This window comes from Oncorhynchus kisutch, linkage group LG17 (genome assembly GCF_002021735.2).
Source record: "Oncorhynchus kisutch isolate 150728-3 linkage group LG17, Okis_V2, whole genome shotgun sequence".
Lineage (NCBI taxonomy): Eukaryota > Metazoa > Chordata > Actinopteri > Salmoniformes > Salmonidae > Oncorhynchus > Oncorhynchus kisutch.
This window is the reverse complement of record NC_034190.2, coordinates 15026066-15050830: the sequence shown is the minus strand read 5'-3', so window position 1 is coordinate 15050830 and position 24765 is coordinate 15026066. Positions and strand designations below refer to the sequence as shown.

The 24765-nt window shown below is 43.3% G+C and overlaps 1 protein-coding gene across 5 annotated transcripts in view; it reads right to left on the bottom strand.

The window, feature by feature from the left end:
- Positions 1-24765, bottom strand: part of LOC109907205 (neurabin-1) — a 100643-nt gene that overhangs the window by 19413 nt on the left and 56465 nt on the right. For all 5 annotated transcript variants that reach the window (XM_020505037.2, XM_020505040.2, XM_031795159.1 and 2 more), the window contains exons 7-11: positions 15907-16092; positions 14668-14721; positions 13243-13472; positions 9623-9719; positions 2936-3044 (exon numbers count right to left, since the gene is read on the bottom strand). In XM_020505037.2, the coding sequence (XP_020360626.1) occupies positions 2936-3044; positions 9623-9719; positions 13243-13472; positions 14668-14721; positions 15907-16092 (676 nt within the window). The remainder of the gene's footprint in view (positions 1-2935; positions 3045-9622; positions 9720-13242; positions 13473-14667; positions 14722-15906; positions 16093-24765) is intronic.

Here is a 24765-nt window from a genome sequence, read left to right as displayed (position 1 = left end):
GATTGGAGAGCTGTAGGGTGTATCTCAGGGTTTGAGTGACAACCCTCCTAAGGATATGTCATTTGTCTCTACAGCCTCCATTGTCGTCTATTGAAATACCCCGATAGAGACTTATTGCTAAGGCAGGGACATTGTGATGGGTGGACAAGCTGTCCTTGTTACATTGGCAATAACATTTATAGAAATAGTGTGCTGAATCTCCCTCACAGTACATACTGTAAACAATGCATCATCTACACAGTGTGTTCATCTCAAATGGCACCCTATTCCCTATATAGTGCACTACTTTTGACCAGGGCCGCGGCCTGATCTTGGTCTATATCTATGTAAATTATATAGATATAGATGTAGAGAGGTAAATTACATAAATGTAGATGTAGAGAGGTAAATGATATAGATGTAGAGGTAAATGATATAGATATAGATGTAGAGAGGTAAATAATAAAGATATAGATATAGAGAGGTAAATTATAGATATATATGTTGAGAGATAAATTATATAGACATAGATGTAGAGAGGTCAATTATATAGATATACAGTACCAGTCAAATGTTTGGACACCTACTCATTCAAGTTTTCTTTAAAAAAAACGGTTTTCTGCATTGTAGAATAATAGTGAAGACATCAAAATGATGAAATAACACATATGGAATCGTAGTAATCAAAAAAAGTGTTAAACAAATCAAAATACATTTTATATTTTCAATTCTTCAAAGTAACCAGCCTTTGCCTTCATGACAGCTTTGCACATGCTTGGCATTCTCTCAACCAGCTTCACCTGGAATGCTTTTCCAAAAGTCTTGAAGGAGTTCCCACATATGCCCAGTGTCACGACTTCTACCGAAGTTGAGGCCTCTTCTTGTTCGGGCGGTGCTCGGCGGTCAACGTCAGCGGGCTTCTAGCCATCATTGATCCATTTCTCATTTTCCATTGGTTTTTGTCTTTTCTTCCTACACACCTGGTTCCAATCCCATTCATTACCTGTTGTATATTTAACCCTCTGTTTCCCCTCATGTCCTTGTCAGAGATTGTTTGTTGTTCATGATCGTGTAGTTTGTATTGGTGCCCGACGGGTCCTCGTACCTACTTTGTTTTGATTATGTATTATGGTTTTGGAGCTGTGTTTTTCAGTTATTAAACTACTCCATTATACCGAGTTCGATTCTCTTGCGCCCGTCCTCCCTGCCGCATGTCCTCCCTGCCACCTATACACACGTTGATGACACTCAGCACTTGTTGGCTGCTTTTCCTTCACTCTGAGGTCAACTCATCCCAAACCATCTCAATTGGAATGAGATCAGGTGATTGTGGAGGCCAGGTCATCAGATGCAGCACTCCATCCCTCTCCTTTTTGGTCAAATAGCCCTTACACAGCTTGGAGGTGTGTTGGGTCATTGACCTGTTGAAAAACAAATGATAGGCCCACTAAGTGCAAACCAGAAGGGATGGCGTATCGTTGCAGAATGCTGTGGTAGCCTTTGCTGGTTAAGTGTGCCTTGAATTCTAAATAAATCACAGACAGTGTCACCAGCAAAGCACCCCCACACAATCACACCTCCTCCTCCATGCTTCATGGTGGGAACCACACCTACTCTGCGTCTCACAAAGACACGGTGGTTGGAACAAAAGATCTCAAATTTGGACTCGTCAGACCAAAGGACAGATTTCCACTGGCTAATGTCCATTACTCGTGTTTCTTGGCCTAAGAAATTAGACCATGAAGGCCTGATTCACGCAGTCTCATCTGAACTGTTGATATTGGGATGTGCCTGTTACTTGAACTCTCTGAGGCTGGTAACTCTAATGAACTTATCCTCTGCAACAGAGGTAACTCTAATGAACTTATCCTCTGCAGCAGAGGTAACTCTGGTCTTCCTTTCCTGTAGCGTTCCTCATGACAGCCAGTTTCATCATAGCGCTTAATGGTTTTTGCGACTGCACTTGAAGAAACTTTCAAAGTTCTTGAAATTTTCCGGATTGACGGACCATCATGTCTTAAAGTAATGATGGACTGTTCTTTCTCTTCGCATATATGAGTTGTTCTTGCCATAATATGGACTAGGTCTTTTACCAAATAGAGCTATCTTCTGTATACCACCCCTACCTTGTCACTGATTGGCCCACTAGGCTACCCTGCCGGGGCGGCAGGGTAGCCTAGTGGTTAGAGCGTTGGACTAGTAACCGGAAGGTTGCAAGTTCAAACCCCCGAGCTGACAAGGTACAAATCTGTCGTTCTGCCCCTGAACAGGCAGTTAACCCACTGTTCCTAGGCCGTCATTGAAAATAAGAATTTGTTCTTAACTGATCTTGCCTAGTTAAATAAAGGTAAAATAAATAAATAAAAAATTCCACAAATTCATTTTTAACAAGGAACACCTGTTAATTGAAATGCATTCCATTTCATGAAGCTGGTTGAGAGAATGCCAACAGTGTGCAAAGCCGTCATATAAATGTAGAGAGGTAAATTATATAGATGTAGAGAGATAAATTAAAGAGATATAGATGTAGAGAGGTAAATCATATAGTTATAGACGTGGAGAGGTAAATTATATAGATATAGACTTAGAGGTAAACGACAGATATAGATGTAGAGAGATAAAACATACAGATATAGATGTAGAGAGGTAAATTATATAGATATAGAGAGGTAAATTATATAGATATAGATGTAGAGAGGTAAATTATATACATATATGTAGAGTGATAGGTAAATTAAGTCTTTTAAGCTCAATGGGAAGTGGGGGATGAGAATGAATGGATGACTAGTCACAGGGTCCCTGTTGTGACTCACTACAGAATCATCTGAACATGACCAGTAATGTTTATTATATTACCACAGTGTAAGGATATTATTGCCTGGGGAGGGAGATAGCTATAATAGTAGTAGAGTGTAAGCATCTTATTTCTGTATCTCCCCATTTCCCTGAGACTCACCTCTGGCAGGACCGGCCTTTCCAGGACTCCGTTGGGCACTGTTGTTGTTGTTCACCTGGATGCCATTTTGTTTCATCAGTTGCATCAGCTCAAACTCCAGGGCTGCAATCTGTGAAGAAATCATTTTGAGTTTCAGTGTAAGTGACCCATGCTGGGTGACTCCCTCCACTGGTAACACCATGTACCAGCAGGGACAGTGGTTTGACCCACAGCCGTTCCATGTCGTTGATCTACTTCAGAGCTAGCGTACATAATAAGATGGCGCCGGTAGACATGGCCGCTCAGTTTCTAGCTCCTAAGAAACTTTGCAGTATTTTTTTTGTGTGTATTTCACTACACCCGCAATAACATCTGCTAAATACAGTTGAAGTCATTTTTGTCATTTTTGTCAATCCGCTGAATTGCAGAGCGCCAAATTCAAATTAAATTACTAAAAATATTAAATTTTCATGAAATCACAAGTGCAATAAAGCAAAACACAGCGTAGCTTGATGTTAATCCACCTGGCGTGTCAGATTTCAAAAAAGCTTTTCGGCGAAAGCATACCAAACGTTTAAGTAAGGACATCTCTCTCGGCAGACAAAACATTACAAACAGCTAGCAGCAAAGTAGATTGGTCAAGAAAGTCAGAAAAGCAATAACATGAATCGCTTACCTTTGATGATCTTCGGATGTTTGCACTCACGAGACTCCCAATTACACAATAAATGTTCCTTTTGTTCCATAAAGATTATTTTTATATCCAAAATACCTCCATTTGGTTGGCGCGTTATGTTCAGAAATCCACAGGCTCGAGCGGTCACGACGGGGCAGACGAAAATTCCAAATTGTATCCGTAAAGTTCGTAGAAACATGTCAAACGTTTTTTATAATCAATCCTCAGGTTGTTTTTACAATAAATAATAAATAATATTTCAACTGGACCGTAGCTTCTTCAATAGGAGAGAGAGAGAAAATGTCTGCTCCACTCTGTTGGCGCATGCAAAACGCTGCTGGCACCCAGTCATCCACTGACGCGGTGTGATCTTTATCGCTCATTTACCAAGATAAAAGCCTGAAACTATGTCTAAAGACTGTTCACACCATGTGGAAGCCATAGGAAAAGGAATCTGGTTGATATCCCTTTAAATGGAGAGAAGGCATGAAATGGAACAGAGAGCTTTCAGGAAAAACAGCACTTCCTGATTGGATTTTCCTCAGGTTTTCGCCTGCAATATCAGTTCTGTTATACTCACAGATAATATTTTGACAGTTTTGGAAACTTTAGAGTGTTTTCTATCCTAATCTGACTTTATATGCATATTCTAGATTCTGGGCCTGAGAAATACGCAATTTCATTTGGGTATGTTTTTCATCCAAACATCAAAATACTGCCCCCTACACTCAACAAGTTAAAACTTGTTTTTCAACCACTCCACAAATTTCTTGTTACAAACTATAGTTTTGGCAAGTCGGTTAGGACAACTCCTTTGTACATGACATAAGTATTTTTTCCAACAATTGTTTACAGACAGATCATTCACTGTATCACAATTCCAGTGGGTCAGACGTTTACATACACTAAGTTGACTGTGCCTTTAAACAGCTTGGAAAATTCCCGAAAATTATGTCATGGCTTTAGAAGCTTCTGATAGGCTAATTGACATAAGTTGAGTCAATTGGAGGTGTACCTGTGGATGTATTTCAAGGCCTACATTCAAACTCAGTGCCTCTTTGCTTGACATCATGGGAATATCAAAAGAAATCAGCCAAGACCTCAGAAAATAATTGTAGACCTCCACAAGTCTGATTCATACTTGTGAGCAATTTCCAAATGCCTGAAGGTACCACGTTCATCTATACAAACAATAGTACGCAAGTATAAACACCATGGGACCACGCAGTCGTCATACCGCTCACAGGAAGGAGACGCGTTCTGTCTCTTAGAGATGAACGTACCTTGGTGTGAAAAGTGTGAATCAATCCCAGAACAACAGCAAAGGACCTTGTGAAGATGCTGGAGGAAACAGGTACAAAAGTATCTATATCCAAAGTAAAACGAGTCCTATATGGTCATAACCTGAAAGGCCGCTCAGCAAGGAAGAAGCCACTGCTCCAAAACCGGCATAAAAAAAGACAGACTATAGTTTGCAACTGCAAATGGGGACAAATATCGTACTTTTTGGAGAAATGTCCTCAGGTCTGATGAAACAAAAATAGAACTGTTTGGCCATAATGACCATCGTTATGGTTGGATGAAAAAGGGGGAGGCTTGCAAGCCGAAGAACAACATCCCAACCGTGAAGCATGGGGGTGGCAGAAGCATGTTCTGGGGGTGCTATGCTGCAGGAGGGGCTGGTGCACTTCACAAAATAGATGGCATTATGAGGCAGGAAAATTAGGTGGATATATTGAAGCAACATCTCAAGACATCAGTCAGGAAGTTAAAGCTTGGTCGCAAATGGGTCTTCCATTTGGACAATGACCCCAAGCATGCTACCAAAGTTGTGGCAAAATAGCTTAATGACAACAAAGTCAAGGTATTGGAGTGGCCATCACAAAGCCCTGACCTCAATCCTATAGAAACATTTGTGGCAGAACTGAAAAAGCATGTGCGAGCAAGGAGGCCTACAAACCCGACTCAGTTACACCAGCTCTGTCAGGAGGAATGGGCCAAAATTCACCCAACTTATTTTGGGAAGCTTGTGGAAGGCTACCCGAAATGTTTGACCCAAGTTAAACAATTTAAAGGCAATGCTAATTGAGTGTATGTAAACTTCTGACCCACTGGGAATGTAATGAAAGAAATAAACCTGAAATAAATCATTCTCTCTACTATTATTCTGACATTTCACATTCTTAAAATAAAGTGGTGATCCTAACTGACCTAAGACAGGGAATTTTTCCTAGGATTAAATGTCAGGAATTGGGAAAAACTGAGTTTAAATGTATTTGGCTAAAGTGTATGTAAACTTCTGACTTCAACTGTATGTGTATGCGACCAATACAAATTGATTTGATTCTAATTGCCAACTAATCATAAAGCCCTGGACTAGGTAAATCAGGGGAGCTAGTTAAGAGCTACAACACAATTGTGAAACATCTGGGGTGTCCGCAAGGTGAGGTTTGAAGACCACTGTGCTAATCAAACCAGTGTGGTAATCAAAAGAATGTGCTTATGTTTAGTGGGCTGATGTTATGTTTGGTGGCTGGTATGTTATGTTTAGTGGGCTGGTATGTTATGTTTGGTGGCTGGTATGTTATGTTTAGTGGGCTGATGTTATGTTTAGTGGGCTGATTTTATGTTTAGTGGGCTGGTATGTTATGTTTAGTGGGCTGATGTTATGTTTAGTGGGCTGATGTTATGTTTAGTGGGCTGGTATGTTATGATTAGTGGGCTGATGTTATGTTTTGTGGGCTGGTATGTTATGTTTAGTGGGCTGGTATGTTATGTTTAGTGGGCTGGTATGTTATGTTTAGTGGGCTGGTATGTTATGTTTAGTGGGCTGGTATGTTATGATTAGTGGGCTGGTATGTTATGTTTAGTGGGCTGGTATGTTATATTTGGTGGCTGGTATGTTATGTTTAGTGGGCTGGTATGTTATGTTTAGTGGGCTGGTATGTTATGTTTAGTGGGCTGGTATGTTATGTTTAGTGGGCTGGTATGTTATGTTTGGTGGCTGGTATGTTATGTTTAGTGGGCTGGTATGTTATGTTTAGTGGGCTGGTATGTTATGATTAGTGGCTGGTATGTTATGTTTAGTGGGCTGGTATGTTATGATTAGTGGCTGGTATGTTATGTTTAGTGGGCTGGTATGTTATGTTTAGTGGCTGGTATGTTATGATTAGTGGGCTGGTATGTTATGTTTAGTGGGCTGGTATGTTATGTTTAGTGGGCTGGTATGTTATGATTAGTGGCTGGTATGTTATGTTTAGTGGGCTGGTATGTTATGTTTAGTGGCTGGTATGTTATGATTAGTGGGCTGATGTTATGTTTTGTGGGCTGGTATGTTATGTTTAGTGGGCTGGTATGTTATGATTAGTGGGCTGGTATGTTATGTTTAGTGGGCTGGTATGTTATATTTGGTGGCTGGTATGTTATGTTTAGTGGGCTGGTATGTTATGTTTAGTGGGCTGGTATGTTATGTTTAGTGGGCTGGTATGTTATGTTTAGTGGGCTGGTATGTTATGTTTGGTGGCTGGTATGTTATGTTTAGTGGGCTGGTATGTTATGTTTAGTGGCTGGTATGTTATGATTAGTGGGCTGATGTTATGTTTAGTGGGCTGGTATGTTATGTTTAGTGGGCTGGTATGTTATGTTTAGTGGGCTGGTATGTTATGTTTAGTGGGCTGGTATGTTATGTTTGGTGGCTGGTATGTTATGTTTAGTGGGCTGGTATGTTATGTTTAGTGGCTGGTATGTTATGATTAGTGGGCTGATGTTATGTTTTGTGGGCTGGTATGTTATGTTTAGTGGGCTGGTATGTTATGATTAGTGGCTGGTATGTTATGATTAGTGGGCTGATGTTATGTTTTGTGGGCTGGTATGTTATGTTTGGTGGCTGGTATGTTATGATTAGTGGCTGGTATGTTATGTTTAGTGGGCTGGTATGTTATGTTTAGTGGCTGGTATGTTATGATTAGTGGGCTGATGTTATGTTTTGTGGGCTGGTATGTTATGTTTAGTGGGCTGGTATGTTATGATTAGTGGGCTGGTATGTTATGTTTAGTGGGCTGGTATGTTATATTTGGTGGCTGGTATGTTATGTTTAGTGGGCTGGTATGTTATGTTTAGTGGGCTGGTATGTTATGTTTAGTGGGCTGGTATGTTATGTTTAGTGGGCTGGTATGTTATGTTTGGTGGCTGGTATGTTATGTTTAGTGGGCTGGTATGTTATGTTTAGTGGGCTGGTATGTTATGATTAGTGGCTGGTATGTTATGTTTAGTGGGCTGGTATGTTATGATTAGTGGCTGGTATGTTATGTTTAGTGGGCTGGTATGTTATGTTTAGTGGCTGGTATGTTATGATTAGTGGGCTGGTATGTTATGTTTAGTGGGCTGGTATGTTATGTTTAGTGGGCTGGTATGTTATGATTAGTGGCTGGTATGTTATGTTTAGTGGGCTGGTATGTTATGATTAGTGGCTGGTATGTTATGTTTAGTGGGCTGGTATGTTATGTTTAGTGGCTGGTATGTTATGATTAGTGGGCTGATGTTATGTTTTGTGGGCTGGTATGTTATGTTTAGTGGGCTGGCATGTTATGTTTAGTGGGCTGGTATGTTATGTTTAGTGGGCTGGTATGTTATGATTAGTGGCTGGTATGTTATGTTTAGTGGGCTGGTATGTTATGATTAGTGGGCTGATTTTATGTTTAGTGGGCTGATGTTATGTTTGGTGGCTGGTATGTTATGTTTAGTGGGCTGGTATGTTATGTTTGGTGGCTGGTATGTTATGTTTAGTGGGCTGATGTTATGTTTAGTGGGCTGATTTTATGTTTAGTGGGCTGGTATGTTATGTTTAGTGGGCTGATGTTATGTTTAGTGGGCTGATGTTATGTTTAGTGGGCTGGTATGTTATGATTAGTGGGCTGATGTTATGTTTTGTGGGCTGGTATGTTATGTTTAGTGGGCTGGTATGTTATGTTTAGTGGGCTGGTATGTTATGTTTAGTGGGCTGGTATGTTATGTTTAGTGGGCTGGTATGTTATGATTAGTGGGCTGGTATGTTATGTTTAGTGGGCTGGTATGTTATATTTGGTGGCTGGTATGTTATGTTTAGTGGGCTGGTATGTTATGTTTAGTGGGCTGGTATGTTATGTTTAGTGGGCTGGTATGTTATGTTTAGTGGGCTGGTATGTTATGTTTGGTGGCTGGTATGTTATGATTAGTGGGCTGGTATGTTATGTTTAGTGGGCTGGTATGTTATGTTTAGTGGGCTGGTATGTTATGATTAGTGGCTGGTATGTTATGTTTAGTGGGCTGGTATGTTATGATTAGTGGCTGGTATGTTATGTTTAGTGGGCTGGTATGTTATGTTTAGTGGCTGGTATGTTATGATTAGTGGGCTGATGTTATGTTTTGTGGGCTGGTATGTTATGTTTAGTGGGCTGGTATGTTATGATTAGTGGGCTGGTATGTTATGTTTAGTGGGCTGGTATGTTATATTTGGTGGCTGGTATGTTATGTTTAGTGGGCTGGTATGTTATGATTAGTGGCTGGTATGTTATGTTTAGTGGGCTGGTATGTTATGATTAGTGGCTGGTATGTTATGTTTAGTGGGCTGGTATGTTATGTTTAGTGGCTGGTATGTTATGATTAGTGGGCTGATGTTATGTTTTGTGGGCTGGTATGTTATGTTTAGTGGCTGGTATGTTATATTTAGTGGGCTGGAACGTTATGTTTAGGGGGAATTAGGGCTTTATCTTGTACTTATACAGATACATAATGTACACTTGTATAGGTACCGGTATAAACATATCACACAGCCATAAGCATGTCAATAACTCTGATCTTTGGTTGTGGGTTTACGCTCCGGATTGAAGTTTCCCTAGGTACAGATCTAGGATCATCTTCCCCTCCCCCAATCCTAACCCTAACCATTAATGGGGAAGATGCTAAACTGACCCAAGATCAATTTCACTCTACACCTGGATGTAGCAGCATTGATTAGATGACCATAGAGGAAGGACATTGAGAGAGCATATTACCCTGACTTGCAGTCCCTGGATCTCTTCCAGGTGGGACTTCTCTGCATCCTCCAGCCTCTTCCTCTCTGCATCCTCCTTCTGGACAAACTCCACCTCCCTGGGAGAAACAGAGAGAGGGGAGAGAAGAGAAGGAGATGGGGGTTAGAAGGGTACGTTGGTGTCCCTCTGACAGGGGTGATGACAGGGACAGAGTGTAAGATGTTTGGATGGTTGGGGACAGCTCATCTGACAGGGGTGAGGACAGGGACAGAGTGTAAGATGTTTGGATGGTTGGGGACAGCTCATCTGACAGGGGTGAGGACAGGGACAGAGGTTTTAGGTGTTTGAGTAGCTGGGACCGCTCCTCTCACAGGGGTGAGGACAGGGACAGAGTGTTAGGTGTTTGGGGAGTTGGGACCGTTCCTCTCACAGAGGTGAGAACAGGAATGTGTAAATATGACGAGATATGTAGAGCTCCTCTCTGTGTTGTCTCCTTTAACAGGAGTGTAGAAGGTAAAGATGGTGTGTGGGGTGTGGTGTGTGTGTGACTGTGTGTGTGTGTGTGTGTGTGTGTGTGTGTGTGTGTGTGTGTGTGTGTGTGTGTGTGTGTGTGTGTGTGTGTGTGTGTGTATGTGTGGTGTGTGTGGGTGTGGTGTGTGTGGGTGTGTGTGTGTGTGGTGTGTGTGGTGTGTGTGTGTGTGTGTGTGTGTGTGTGTGTGTGTGTGTGTGTGTGTGTGTGGTAAAAGGAGACTATCCCAGTGAGGATAGGAAGTAAAGACAGAGTGACAGCCTGACACAGTTCTGCCTCTGTCTTACAGCAGGGCTGAAGGACGCATGACTCCCTTGTACTCAGACAGACAGACAAACAACCATAACAAACCCAGCACACTCAGACAGACAAATACCCATAACAAACCCAGCACACTCAGACAGACAAACAACCATAACAAACCCAGCACACTCAGACAGACAAACAACCATAACAAACCCAGCACACTCAGACAGACAAACAACCATAACAAACCCAGCACACTCAGACAGACAAACAACCATAACAAACCCAGCACACTCAGACAGACAAATACCCATAACAAACCCAGCACACTCAGACAGACAAACAACCATAACAAACCCAGCACACTCAGACAGACAAACAACCATAACAAACCCAGCACACTCAGACAGACAAACAACCATAACAAACCCAGCACACTCAGACAGACAAACAACCATAACAAACCCAGCACACTCAGACAGACAAACAACCATAACAAACCCAACACAGACAGACAGACAAATAACCATAACAAACCCAGCACACTCAGACAGACAAACAACCATAACAAACCCAACACAGACAGACAGACAAACAACCATAACAAACCCAACACAGACAGACAGACAAACAACCATAACAAACCCAACACAGACAGACAGACAAACAACCATAACAAACCCAGCACACTCAGACAGACAAACAACCATAACAAACCCAGCACACTCAGACAGACAAACAACCATAACAAACCCAACACAGACAGACAGACAAACAACCATAACAAACTCAGCACACTCAGACAGACAAACAACCATAACAAACCCAGCACACTCAGACAGACAAACAACCATAACAAACCCAGCACACTCAGACAGACAAACAACCATAACAAACCCAACACAGACAGACAGACAGACACACAGACATTGGCTCTTGAGACATTTGCAATTCCTTGTGCTCACTACATCCGCTTGGTGAAATGATCTGCCTGTCTTATTCTGGCCTGTTCAACATTGCTGCTGTTAAAATGGAGGGAGAGTTTGTTTCCGCAGTTAGCAGCAGTGTTGCCTCAAGGACAAAGGAATTTAAAGGCAGTCAGAGCGGAGAGTGGCAAAGCACTTCTGATGGGAATGACCATAGAGATCAACTCACTACTCTGAGAGAGAGGCTGCGGTGTGGAGCAGAGCTGCATAGGAAGTCAACACAACTCTCTCTCTCTCTCTACAGACATGCTTCAACTAAGTGGCACTTGGTTAAAATGTCCTTCAGATTCATGGGTGGAATCTGTTTGTGAAAAAGTTTGATACACATACTGTAGGAAAGTAACAGGGTTTGAAAAACAGATGTGTATTACCTAAAATAAGCTGTCATTTGTAATGGCCTCTAAATTTGGATTTGAATCTTAAATAACATAGCTACGATAAGATGTTGTCCTTATAAACCAAAGTGGACTGAATAATGTTGCAATTCTTCAGGTTTTCAGTAATTAAAAAAATGTATATATATTTAACTAGGCATGTCAGTTAAGAACATATTCTTATTTACAATGACGTCTACCCCAGCCAAACCCTGGAATTGAACCAGTGTCTGTAGTGACACCTCTATCACTGAGATGCAGTGCCTTAGACTGCTGCGCCACTCGGGAGCCCATTTTACTCTAATGGCAACAGATAACACAGACACATCTGGAGTGTGTGGCTAGTTACTGACTAGACCAGAGCAACAGATCTGGAGTGTGTGGCTAGTTACTGAGTAGACCAGAGTAACAGATATTTTATTTATTGATTTATCTGTTATTTTACCAGGTAAATTGACTGAGAACACGTTCTCATTTGCAGCAATGACCTGGGGAATAGTTACAGGGGAGAGGAGGGGGATGAATGAGCCAATTGAAAACTGGGGATTATTAGGTGACCGTGATGGTTTGAGGGCCAGACTGGTAATTTAGCCAGGAGACCGGGGTTAACACCCCTACTCTTACAATAAGTGCCATGGGATCTTTAATGACCTCAGAGAGTCAGGACACCCGTTTAACGTCCCATCCGAAAGACGGCACCCTACACAGGGCAGCGTCCCCAATCATTACCCTGGGGCATTGGGATATTTTTTTTTAGACCAGAGGAAAGAGTGCCTCCTACTGGCCCTCCAACACCACTTTCAGCAGAATCTGGTCTCCCATCTAGGAACTGACCAGGACCAACCCTGCTTACCTTCAGAAGCAAGCCAGCAGTGGTATGCAGGGTGGTATGCTGCTGGCTTAATATGGAGTGTGTGGCTAGTTACTGACTAGACCAGAGCAACAGATCTGGAGTGTGTGGCTAGTTACTGACTAGACCAGAGCAACAGATATGGAGTGTGTGGCTAGTTACTGACTAGACCAGAGCAACACATCTGGAGTGTGTGGCTAGTTACTGACTAGACCAGAGCAACAGATAACCTATTTAATACTATTAACTGGTTACTGTAGTTCCAGTCTGCCTAGTTAATTGGCCCAAAGCAACATTCCAAGCATGCTACAGTATAATACGAAGTACAGTAAATCACAAAAGTACATGTTGATGTTGATCTGTAGTCAGTTAAAAGATGCGAAAGGAACAACAAAGAGTTGTTTGACAAAGTGCTGGGCAACAGTATTAGTGATATTAGTGCAAGGAAAATACATTTATAGTTCTGTATGGACATGAGTGGCGGGAATGAGTAACTCCCTTAGAACACGGGTCGCCTGACCCCAAACGCACTACCCTAAGTTAGATATTTCACTTGGGAGAGTTCGTAACAGTCTTACCAAGCCTAGGAATGATACAGCATATTGAACCAGTATGTTGTTTAATTTAGACTAGTTTACCACCAGACTCTGACTCACTTCTGCTGGAAATCTTTGATGAGTTTCTTGGCCTTGTTGTACTTCTTCTCTAGGGTGGTGTACTGGCACTGGGCCTCCTTCAGGTGCTCGTTGACCGTGTGGCACAGGGTCTGGGCCTCGATCCAGTAACTCTCCAGCTTCAGCATCCTCTCCTTGTTCTCCTCCATGCTGGCCTTCAGCTGGCTCTTCTCCTTCTCCCAGCGCGCCTTCTCCCTGTCCACCGCTGCTAGCTGGGGTAGGCAAGCACAAAGACATTCAGATACTGAACACACATAAACACATTAGCATGGCAACACACACACACACAATCACAGACACAATCACAGACACACACACACGCATGCACGCACTATGGTATGAGACTATGCTATGGGATGAACACCTTAACTTACAGATCACTAACCAGCCTTCACAACAAAGAGAAACTGCAGCATTGCATGCAACAAGCCCTTCAATGAGTTTAGTATATTGGCACAATCTCCTTTCAAATGTTGTTATTGTATTACATCCTTCTACTCCTTGTCAGGGCAAACTTCTGAAGTCTCCCAACGACCACCAGATCAGACGGATCAGATGACCACCAGATCAGACGGATCAGACGACCACCAGATCAGACGGATCAGACGACCACCAGATCAGACGGATCAGACGACAACCAGATCAGACGGATCAGACGACCACCAGATCAACAGATCAGACGGATCAGACGACCACCAGATCAGACGGATCAGACGACCACCAGATCAGACGGATCAGACGACCACCAGATCAGACGGATCAGATGACCACCAGATCAGACGGATCAGACGACCACCAGATCAGACGGATCAGACGACCACCAGATCAGCTCAGGCTCAGAGTATTACACCAACAAGCTTATCTTTCACTGTCACTAAATCCACTCATTCAATTGAGTTAATAATCTACGGAGCTTTTAGATCACTTCCTGACGTTTGATCTAAACTGTCCTCATAGGACGGCACACAATTGGCCCAGCGCCATCCGGGTTAGGGGAGGGTTTGGACGGGGTAGGCTGTCATTGTTAAAATAAGAATTTGTTCTTAACTGACTTGCCTAGTTAAAAACATTTTTAAAACATTATCAGGATGCAGGGGATAAAACAGACACTTTTAAAAAGCTCTTGTGTCTGTGCCTGCTTGCCTGTCACTCTCACGTAACCACTGACTCACTCACCACCCAGACACCTGTGACATGAAACTGCAAGTTAGGCAGCGGAACTAAACTTCTGAAATACACATGCAATGCCTTAAATATTCAGAAATAACTTGAAATATAAACTATTATCCACTGCACTGTCCAATGATGTCCTTTTTCCAAACATATGTCTATTCCTCATGCTTTTATTGTACTTAGTAAATGTATTTTAGACCATTCTTAGAGATGATAGTAGCGGAGCTTTCTTACCTTGTTTTTGAGCTTCTGTATCTCTGCCTCGGTGACAGTGTGCTTGATCTGCAGCTGAGGGAGTAGAAAGAGTAGAAAGGGAAGAGGTCGATCTGATGATCAAACACTTGGCTGAGCAGCCTCTGTGCTGGACAAGCCTCATGCAGAGACAGAGACAGAGACAGAGACAGAGACATACACACACACACACACACACACACACACACACACACACACACACACACACACACACACACACACAGAAGGAGTCAATAGGCAGAGAGAGAAACGTGGAGATTGAATGACAGAAAGAGAAAGAGAGAGGAATGACACAGTAGAATAAGAGAAGTTGAGAGAAAGAGGCAGTAAAGGAATGTGAAGAGAGAAAAAGAAAGAGAAAGAAAGAGAGAGAAAAAGAGAGAGATAGAAAGAGAGAGAGAGAGAGAGACAGAGAGAGAATGAGAGAGAGGGAGAGAGAAAGAGAACGAGAGAGAGAGAATGAGAGAGAGAATGAGAGCGAGAGAGAGAGAGAGAGAGAGAGAAAGAGACAGAGAGAGAGAGAAAGAAAGACAGAAAGAAAGAAAGAAAGAGAAAGTGAGGGAGAGAGAGAGAAAGAAAGAGAGAGAAAGTGAGGGAGAGAGAAAGAACGAGAGAGAAAGAGAAAGAGAGAGAGAATCAGAGAGAGTCCCAGAAAGAGAGGAAGAGGAAGAGAGAGTCCCAGAGATAGAGAGAAAGAGAGAGAGGAAGAGAAAGAGAGAGAGAAAGGAGGGAGAAAAAGAGAGTGAGAATGAGAGAGAGAGAGTTCAGAGGTTTTGGGACAGTAGAGATTACATTATTTCTCACTAAATATCCAGAACACCGCAGTGCAGCTCGAGCAATTTGTTAAGTGTGTCACGCAAATGTGGTGTGAGGGACAAAATCTCCTGGTGCCAGCAGTGGTAGTAAGGCTTTTTAATCAATATTACTTGCAGGCTGGCTACTTTAAAAATTATTAAAAAAAAAAAAATCGAATCAAAAGGGTTCTAGAAGAAAGTAACGCCCAAATACTTGTTTTTCAGTCATTTGCTACTGTTTGACTTCGTTCCAATCAGGAACAAGAACGAGTTGTTTGACAAAGTGCTGGGCAACAGTATTAGCGATATTAAGGCGAGGAAAATACATTTATAGTAAGAACTTTTTGGGGGACCTTCTGTCTTTTTTTAGAGTGGTGAAAGGAAAGAAGTAGAGGAAAAGAGACAAGGAAAGAGGAAGTGAAGTGACCTCTCTGAACTTCTGGTAGAGTTTGGTGGCATCCAACTCTGAGGGGGAAATGATGTCATCCGCTTCTGGCAAATCGAACACCTCAATGCTCTTCTCGCCGTCACCCTCCCCGTCTCTGGCCCTGTCCGCAGCTGGCCCTGCCTCCTCATCCTCCTCCTCCTCCTCATCAGTGGCGTACTCCCCTGTCTGAGGTCACACACACACACATAACATGAGAATACATTTCCGTCTACATAATTTGTCATACATATACGTTTCACAGAGAACAACACAAGCTCCTCCTCATCAAACGTTTACACCTTCTTTTTCGTTTGTTTGACTTTATCTAACTTTGATTAAGTCCTCTCTTCCTATTTGAAGAAACGTTGCCTGCTACTCCAATGTTTGCCAGACGACTCATCCTGTATTAATTCCGCTGCTATATCGGTCACACCATGCATCAGTCTGAACCTAACATCCTAGGAGTCGTTTGTGGTAATGTTAAAATGACATGAAACAAAGATTTTTGTAGGCCAGTTCTGGTTTCTGGGACCAATCAGAACGATTTCCATTCGCAAAGTCATCTGTGAGGAGATCAAGTCAACTCATGGTGGAGAAGAAACCTTAGTGGGCGTGACGTTTGGCCGGCGCTCTGTGGATGAGTAGCCAGGCATCTCGAATGTTGATAATGAAAACAGTTAATCATGTTTACGGTGAGGACAACAAATACACCAGCTTAAGCTTTCTCTCAGCCAATTTTGAGAGAGAGACCAGTTGTCATGTCTGGGTATAGAATAACAGGGGCCCAGTCAAAGTGAGCTGGGGGTTGAGGTGAGGTGAGGAAGGGGAAGATTGATGGATGGGGATTTATTTATTTTTTATTTTTTTATTTTACCTTTATTTAACCAGGTAGGCAAGTTGAGAACAAGTTCTCATTTACAATTGCGACCTGGCCAAGATAAAGCAAAGCAGTTCGACAGATAAAACGACACAGAGTTACACATGGAGTAAAAACAAACATACAGTCAATAATGCAGTATAAACAAGTCTATATACAATGTGAGCAAATGAGGTGAGAAGGGAGGTAAAGGCAAAAAAAGGCCATGATGGCAAAGTAAATACAATATAGCAAGTAAAATACTGGAATGGTAGTTTTGCAATGGAAGAATGTGCAAAGTAGAAATAAAAAATAATGGGGTGCAAAGGAGCAAAATAAATAAATAAATAAAAATTAAATACAGTTGGGAAAGAGGTAGTTGTTTGGGCTAAATTATAGGTGGGCTATGTACAGGTGCAGTAATCTGTGAGCTGCTCTGACAGTTGGTGCTTAAAGCTAGTGAGGGAGATAAGTGTTTCCAGTTTCAGAGATTTTTGTAGTTCGTTCCAGTCATTGGCAGCAGAGAACTGGAAGGAGAGGCGGCCAAAGAAAGAATTGGTTTTGGGGGTGACTAGAGAGATATACCTGCTGGAGCGTGTGCTACAGGTGGGAGATGCTATGGTGACCAGCGAGCTGAGATAAGGGGGGACTTTACCTAGCAGGGTCTTGTAGATGACATGGAGCCAGTGGGTTTGGCGACGAGTATGAAGCGAGGGCCAGCCAACGAGAGCGTACAGGTCGCAATGGTGGGTAGTATATGGGGCTTTGGTGATAAAACGGATTGCACTGTGATAGACTGCATCCAATTTGTTGAGTAGGGTATTGGAGGCTATTTTGTAAATGACATCGCCAAAGTCGAGGATTGGTAGGATGGTCAGTTTTACAAGGGTATGTTTGGCAGCATGAGTGAAGGATGCTTTGTTGCGAAATAGGAAGCCAATTCTAGATTTAACTTTGGATTGGAGATGTTTGATATGGGTCTGGAAGGAGATGGAGGGTGGGGGGTTGAGGAGAGGGTCAGGGTTAGGGTTAGGTCATTGTCATCCTGTGATGACCCACAGTATGGAAAACCCTTTCAGATGAGTGGTGCTTTATGAGAGCAATCCTTCACCATCATCACGACTAGGGCTGTGGCGGGCACAAAATTCCGTCAGCCGGTCTCACGGTAACTGACCGTTAATTAACAATAACAACAACAAAAAAATAATTGGGCCTATATAACTATATCTATTTTTTTTTGCGAATTGAATTGATCCCCTCTACCACACGGAACCCCACTAATCCTACCGACGGAAACGCACGAGGTGGCTAAAAACAGACCTCCATCCTATGCTAGCTTGCTACCGATGGCCCGGCTAGCTGTCTGAATCGCCGTGACCCCAACCAACCTCACTACTCACTGGACCCTTTTGAACACTCGACTAAGCATGCCTCTCCTTAATGTCAATATGCCTTGTCCATTGCTGTTCTGGTTAGTGTTTATTGGCTTATTTCACTGTAGAGCCTCTAGTCCTGCTCACTATACCTTATCCAACCTATTAGTTCCACCACCCACACATGCGATGACATCTCCTGGTTTCAATGATGTTTCTAGAGACAATATATCTCTCATCATCACTCAATACCTAGGTTTACCTTCACTGTATTCACATCCTACCATACCTTTGTCTGTACATTATACCTTGAAGCTATTTTATCGCCCCCAGAAACCTCCTTTTACTCTCTGTTCCAGACGTTCTAAACGACCAATTCTCATTGCTTTGAGCCGTACCCTTATCCTACTCCTCCTCTTTTCCTCTGGTGATGTAGAGGTGAATCCAGGCCCTGCAGTGCCTAGCTCCACTCCTATTCCCCAGGCGCTCTCTTTTGATGACTTCTGCAACCGTAATAGCCTTGGTTTCATGCATGTTAACATTAGAAGCCTCCTCCCTAAGTTTGTTTTATTCACTGCTTTAGCAAACTCTGCCAACCTGGATGTTCTAACCCGATGTGTCTGAATCTTGGCTTAGGAAAATTCTGAAATTTTCATCCCTAACTACAACATTTTCAGACAAGATAGAACTGCCAAAGGGGGCGGTGTTGCAATCTACTGCAAAGATAGCCTGCAGAGTTCTGTCCTACTATCCAGGTCTGTACCCAAACAATTTGAACTTCTACTTTTAAAAATCCACCTCTCTAAAAACAAGTCTCTCAACCGTTGCTGCCTGCTATAGACCACCCTCTGACCCCAGCTGTGCTCTGGACACCATATTTGAACTGATTGACCCCCATCTATCTTCAGAGCTCGTGCTGCTAGGCGACCTAAACTGGAACATGCTTAACACCCCAGCCATCCTACAATCTAAGCTTGATGCCCTCAATCTCACACAAATTATCAATGAACCTACCAGGTACCTCCCCAAAGCCGTAAACACGGGCACCCTCATAGATATCATCCTAACCAACTTGCCCTCTAAATACACCTCTGCTGTCTTCAACCAAGATCTCAGCAATCACTGCCTCATTGCCTGCATCCGTAATGGGTCAGCGGTCAAACGACCTCTACTCATCACTGTCAAACGCTCCCTGAAACACTTCAGCGAGCAGGCCTTTCTAATCGACCTGGCCGGGGTATCCTGGAAGGATATTGATCTCATCCCGTCAGTAGAGGATGCCTGGTTATTTTTTTTAAATGCCTTCCTAACCATCTTAAATAAGCATGCCCCATTCAAGAAATTTAGAACCAGGAACAGATATAGCCCTTGGTTCTCACCAGACCTGACTGCCCTTAACCAACACAAAAACATCCTATGGCATTCTGCATTAGCATTGAACAGCCCCCGTGATATGCAGCTTTTCAGGGAAGCTAGAAACCATTATACACAGGCAGTTAGAAAAGCCAAGGCTAGCTTTTTCAAGCAGAAATTTGCTTCCTGCAACACTAACTCAAAAAAGTTCTGGGATACTGTAAAGTCCATGGAGAATAAGAACACCTCATCCCAGCTGCCCACTGCACTGAAGATAGGAAACACTGTCACCACTGATAAATCCACTATAATTGAGAATTTCAATAAGCATTTTTCTACGGCTGGCCATGCTTTCCACCTGGCTACCCCTACCCCGGTCAACAGCACTGCACTCCCCACAGCAACTCGCCCAAGCCTTCCCCATTTCTCCTTCTCCCAAATTCAGTCAGCTGATGTTCTGAAAGAGCTGCAAAATCTGGACCCCTACAAATCAGCCGGGCTAGACAATCTGGACCCTTTCTTTCTAAAAATTATCTGCCGAAATTGTTGCCACCCCTATTACCAGCCTGTTCAACCTTTCTTTGTGTCGTCTGAGATTCCCAAAGATTGGAAAGCAGCTGCGGTCATCCGCCTCTTCAAAGGGGGGGACACTCTTGACCCAAACTGCTACAGACCTATATCTATCCTACCCTGCCTTTCTAAGGTCTTCGAAAGCCAAGTCAACAAACAGATTACCGACCATTTCGAATCTCACCATACCCTCTCTGCTATGTAATCTGGTTTCAGATCAGGTCATGGGTGCACCTCAGCCACGCTCAAGGTCCTAAACCATATCTTAACCGCCATCGATAAGAAACATTACTGTGCAGCGGTATTCATTGATCTGGCTTAGGCTTTCGACTCTGTCAATCACCACATCCTCATCGGCAGACTCGACAGCCTTGGTTTCTCAAATGATTGCCTCGCCTGGTTCACCAACTACATCTCTGATAGAGTTCAATGTGTCAAATCGGAGGGTCTGTTGTCCGGACCTCTGGCAGTCTCTATGGGGGCGCCACAGGGTTCAATTCTTGGACCGACTCTCTTCTCTGTATACATCAATGATGTCGCTCTTGCTGCTGGTGAGTCTCTGATCCACCTCTACGCAGACGACACCATTCTGTATACTTCTGGCCCTTCTTTGGACACTGTGTTAACAACCCTGCAGGCAAGCTTCAATGCCATACAACTCTCCTTCCGTGGCCTCCAATTGCTCTTAAATACAAGTAAAACTAAATGCATGCTCTTCAACCGATCGCTGCCTGCAACCGGCCCGCCTGTCCAACATCACTACTCTGGACGGCTCTGACTTAGAATACGTGGACAACTACAAATACCTAGGTGTCTGGTTAGACTGTAAACTCTCCTTACAGACCCACATCAAACATCTCCATTCCAAAGTTAAATCTAGAATTGGCTTCCTATTTCGCAACAAAACATCCTTCACTCATGCTGCCAAACATACCCTTGTAAAACTGACCATCCTACCAATCCTCGACTTCGGCGATGTAATTTACAAAATAGCCTCCAACACTCTACTCAACAAATTGGATGTAGTCTATTACAGTGCCATCCGTTTTGTCACCAAAGCCCCATATACTACCCACCATTGCGACCTGTACGCTCTCGTTGGCTGGCCCTCGCTTCATACTCGTATATAGACTTATTTTTCTACTGTATTATTGACTGTATGTTTGTTTTACTCCATGTGTAACTCTGTGTTGTTTGTGTCGAACTGCTTTGCTTTATCTTGGCCAGGTCGCAATTGTAAATGAGAACTTGTTCTCAACTTTCCTATCTGGTTAAATAAAGGTGAAATAAAATAAAATAAATAAATATCAATCTACGATCCCCCCATAGTCAAAAGTCGACCTATTCACTTCTGTATGAGAAATAAATATTCCAAACATAGTCTGGGACAGTTGTGGGATGCGATAGATCCCAAATGAATACAACCACTAGCATCTTTTTAACGCAATGTGGCGGACAAAACAGATTAAAATGTTATTATTTCTTCACATTATAAGCGCAGCAATGCGCACATGGTAGCAGGCTATAAGGATGAATGTTCCTTTTAGCTTCACCACCATCATCACCCCGTCACTATCATCATCATCATCAGCCTGTGCAGTATGTGTGGTCAGTAGAAAAGAGACAGCAGGGTTGATGATACTGTATGTTTCTCTTTCTGCTAGAGTTCTCTCTCTCTACAGCCTGGCAGCTTACTAAACTGATCCAGACAGACAGAATGCATCCCAAATGACACACTATCCCCAATGGGTTCTGCTCTAAAGTAGTGCACTATGTAGAGAGCGGGGTGCCATTTGGGACACAGCCAGGATTATAAAGACGAGTTCTGCTCTGCTGCAGCTCACATCTGGTTGCAGAGAGCCAGGCAGGGACAGCAGGTTTGAATGACCCATCCTGGCCGGCCGGGCCACTCTGTCTGGTCCTACTGCCAGAGACACTGGTGCTGGAGCTCACAGAGTTGTTGCAGAGCGAACACATCTCTCTCTCTCTCGCTCTCTCTCTCTCTCTCTCTCTCTCTCACACAAACACGCTGATGCACACACAGACACACACATTATCTTTCTTTCTCTCTCTGTCTCTCTCTGACTCACTCACAAACACACTGATGCACACACACACACACACACACACACACACACACACACACACACACACACACACACACACACACACACACACACACACACACACACACACACACACAAAGCTTACGCTGACACATGATTTGAAACCTCTGGTACAGGGAAAGCTTTCAGCCCTGCTGCTTTAAACAACTAAGGGTATCTATTCACCCCCATTCACCCCATTCTCTATTAACAGGGTGAAAAGGTTGAATAGAGAACGGGGTGAATAGGGTGAACGGGGTAAACGGGGTGAACTGGGTGAACAGGGTGAAACAGGGCTGCTCAAGTTCAACACTGTTTAACGTCTACATTAATGAATTGGCAAAACATTAGAAGAATCTGCAGCACCTGGTCTCACCTTACACAACACTGAAATCAAGTGTCTGCTGTACGCAGATGACCTGGTGTTGTGGTCTCCCACTAAGGAGCTACAGCACCAAGATAATTATTCACCCCATTCTCTCTTCAACCCATCTAGGCACCCCATTCTCTCTTCACCCCATCTAGTCACCCCATTCTCTAGTCACCCCATTCTCTAGTCAGCCCATTCTCTATTCACCACATCTAGTCACCCCATTCTCTAGTCACCCCATTCTCTATTCACCACATCTAGTCACCCCATCCTCTATTCACCCCATCTAGTCACCCCATTCTCTAGTCACCCCATCCTCTATTCACCCCATCTAGTCACCCCATTCTCTATTCACCCCATCTAGTCACCCCATCCTCTATTCACCCCATTCTCTATTCACCCAATTCTCTATTCACCCCATCTATTCACCCCATTCTCCATTCACCACATTCTCTATTCACCCCATTCTCCATTCACCCCAATCTCTATTAATCCCATCTATTCACCCCATACTCTAGTCACCCCTTCTAGTCACCCCATTCTCTATTCACCCCATGTAGTCACCCCATTCTCTATTCACCCCATTCTCTATTAACCCCATTCTCTATTCACCCCATTCTCCATTCACATTCACCCCATTCTCTATTAACCCCATTTATTCACCCATTCTCCATTCACCCCATTCTCTATTCACCCCATTCTCCATTCACCCCATTCTCCATTCACCCCCATTCTCTATTAACCCCATCTATTCACCCCATACTCTAGTCACCCCTTCTAGTCACCCCATTCTCTATTCACCCCATGTAGTCACCCCATTCTCTATTCACCCCATTCTCCATTCACCCCATTCTCTATTCATCCGATTCTCTATTAACCCCATCTATTCACACCATTCTCTAGTCACCCCTTCTAGTCACCCCATTCTCTATTAACCCCATCTATTCACCCCATTCTCTATTCACCCCATTCTCCATTCACCCCATTCTCTATTAACCCCATCTAGTCACCCCATTATCTATTAACCCCATCTATTCACACCATTCTCTATTAACCCCATTTATTCACCCCATTCTCCATTCACCCCATCTAGTCACCCCATTCTCTATTCACCCCATCTATTCACCCCATTCTCTATTCAACCTATGCACCCTGTTCACCCCATTTTCAATACACCCTATTCAGGCCTTGGTCAAAAGTAGTGCACTATATAGGGAATAGGGTGCCACTGAGGACACACATTAAGCCTTACAGCCTGACAGCACACAGTGTAATGAGTTGCCATTACTAATCCTTTACTAATACGTTTCACATTCCTACAGAATCCAACGGTACTGGGGAATCCACACTGAATTATAACTAGCAAAACATCCATTCCTTCACGCATAACCGACATGGTAAACAATTATGAATTATTTAGGATGATCTATGCTCTGCAATAATATGAGAGCATTAATATTAATATCTCTATAAATATTAGATTAAGTTCCCACCACATGGCAAATTATTCATCCTAAACGCAGCATGGGACTGGTAATATCAGACAGCTGTGTGTGGAGACTTTGGTTTGGTTTGTTCCCAGGACATAAACAGACATGCCATACAACCCTCTGAGTCACAACAATCAATCCACCAATGAATGACAAACACTGAAGGAAAAAAAAAAATGTATCTTTGAAATCATCACACAGACATACTGTACAGTAGAGACATAGACATACCCGCATGCACCAGACCAGAGCCTATAGGCTATGTATCACTCTGCCCAGATACATGGTAATTAACCTGACGTCTCTTCTCTCTAATGGGGATTTAATAAAGACCCTCAGCCTCGGTACCATGGCAAACGCGCAACCCATTAAGGAAATGCCCCCTGTCTGATGCATGGAAATAATCAGGCCTGAATGAATGGAGGAGACAGACAGACAGACAGACAGACAGACCTCAAAAGAGAGAGAGAGGGAGGGAGGGGAAGAGATAGAAAGAGAGAGGGGGATGGGAAGAGAGAGAGAGAGAGAGAGAGAGAGAGAGAAGAGAGAGAGAGAGGAGGGAGGGGAAGAGAGAGGAGGAGAGAGGAGAAGGAGAGAGAGAGAGGAAGAGAGAAGAGGAGGGGAAGAGAGAGAAGAGAGAGAGAGAGAGGGGAAGAGAGGAGAGAGAAGAGAGAGAGGGAAGAGAGAGGAGGGAGGGAGAGGGAAGGAATGGGAAGAGAGAGAGAGAGGAGGGAGGGGAGAG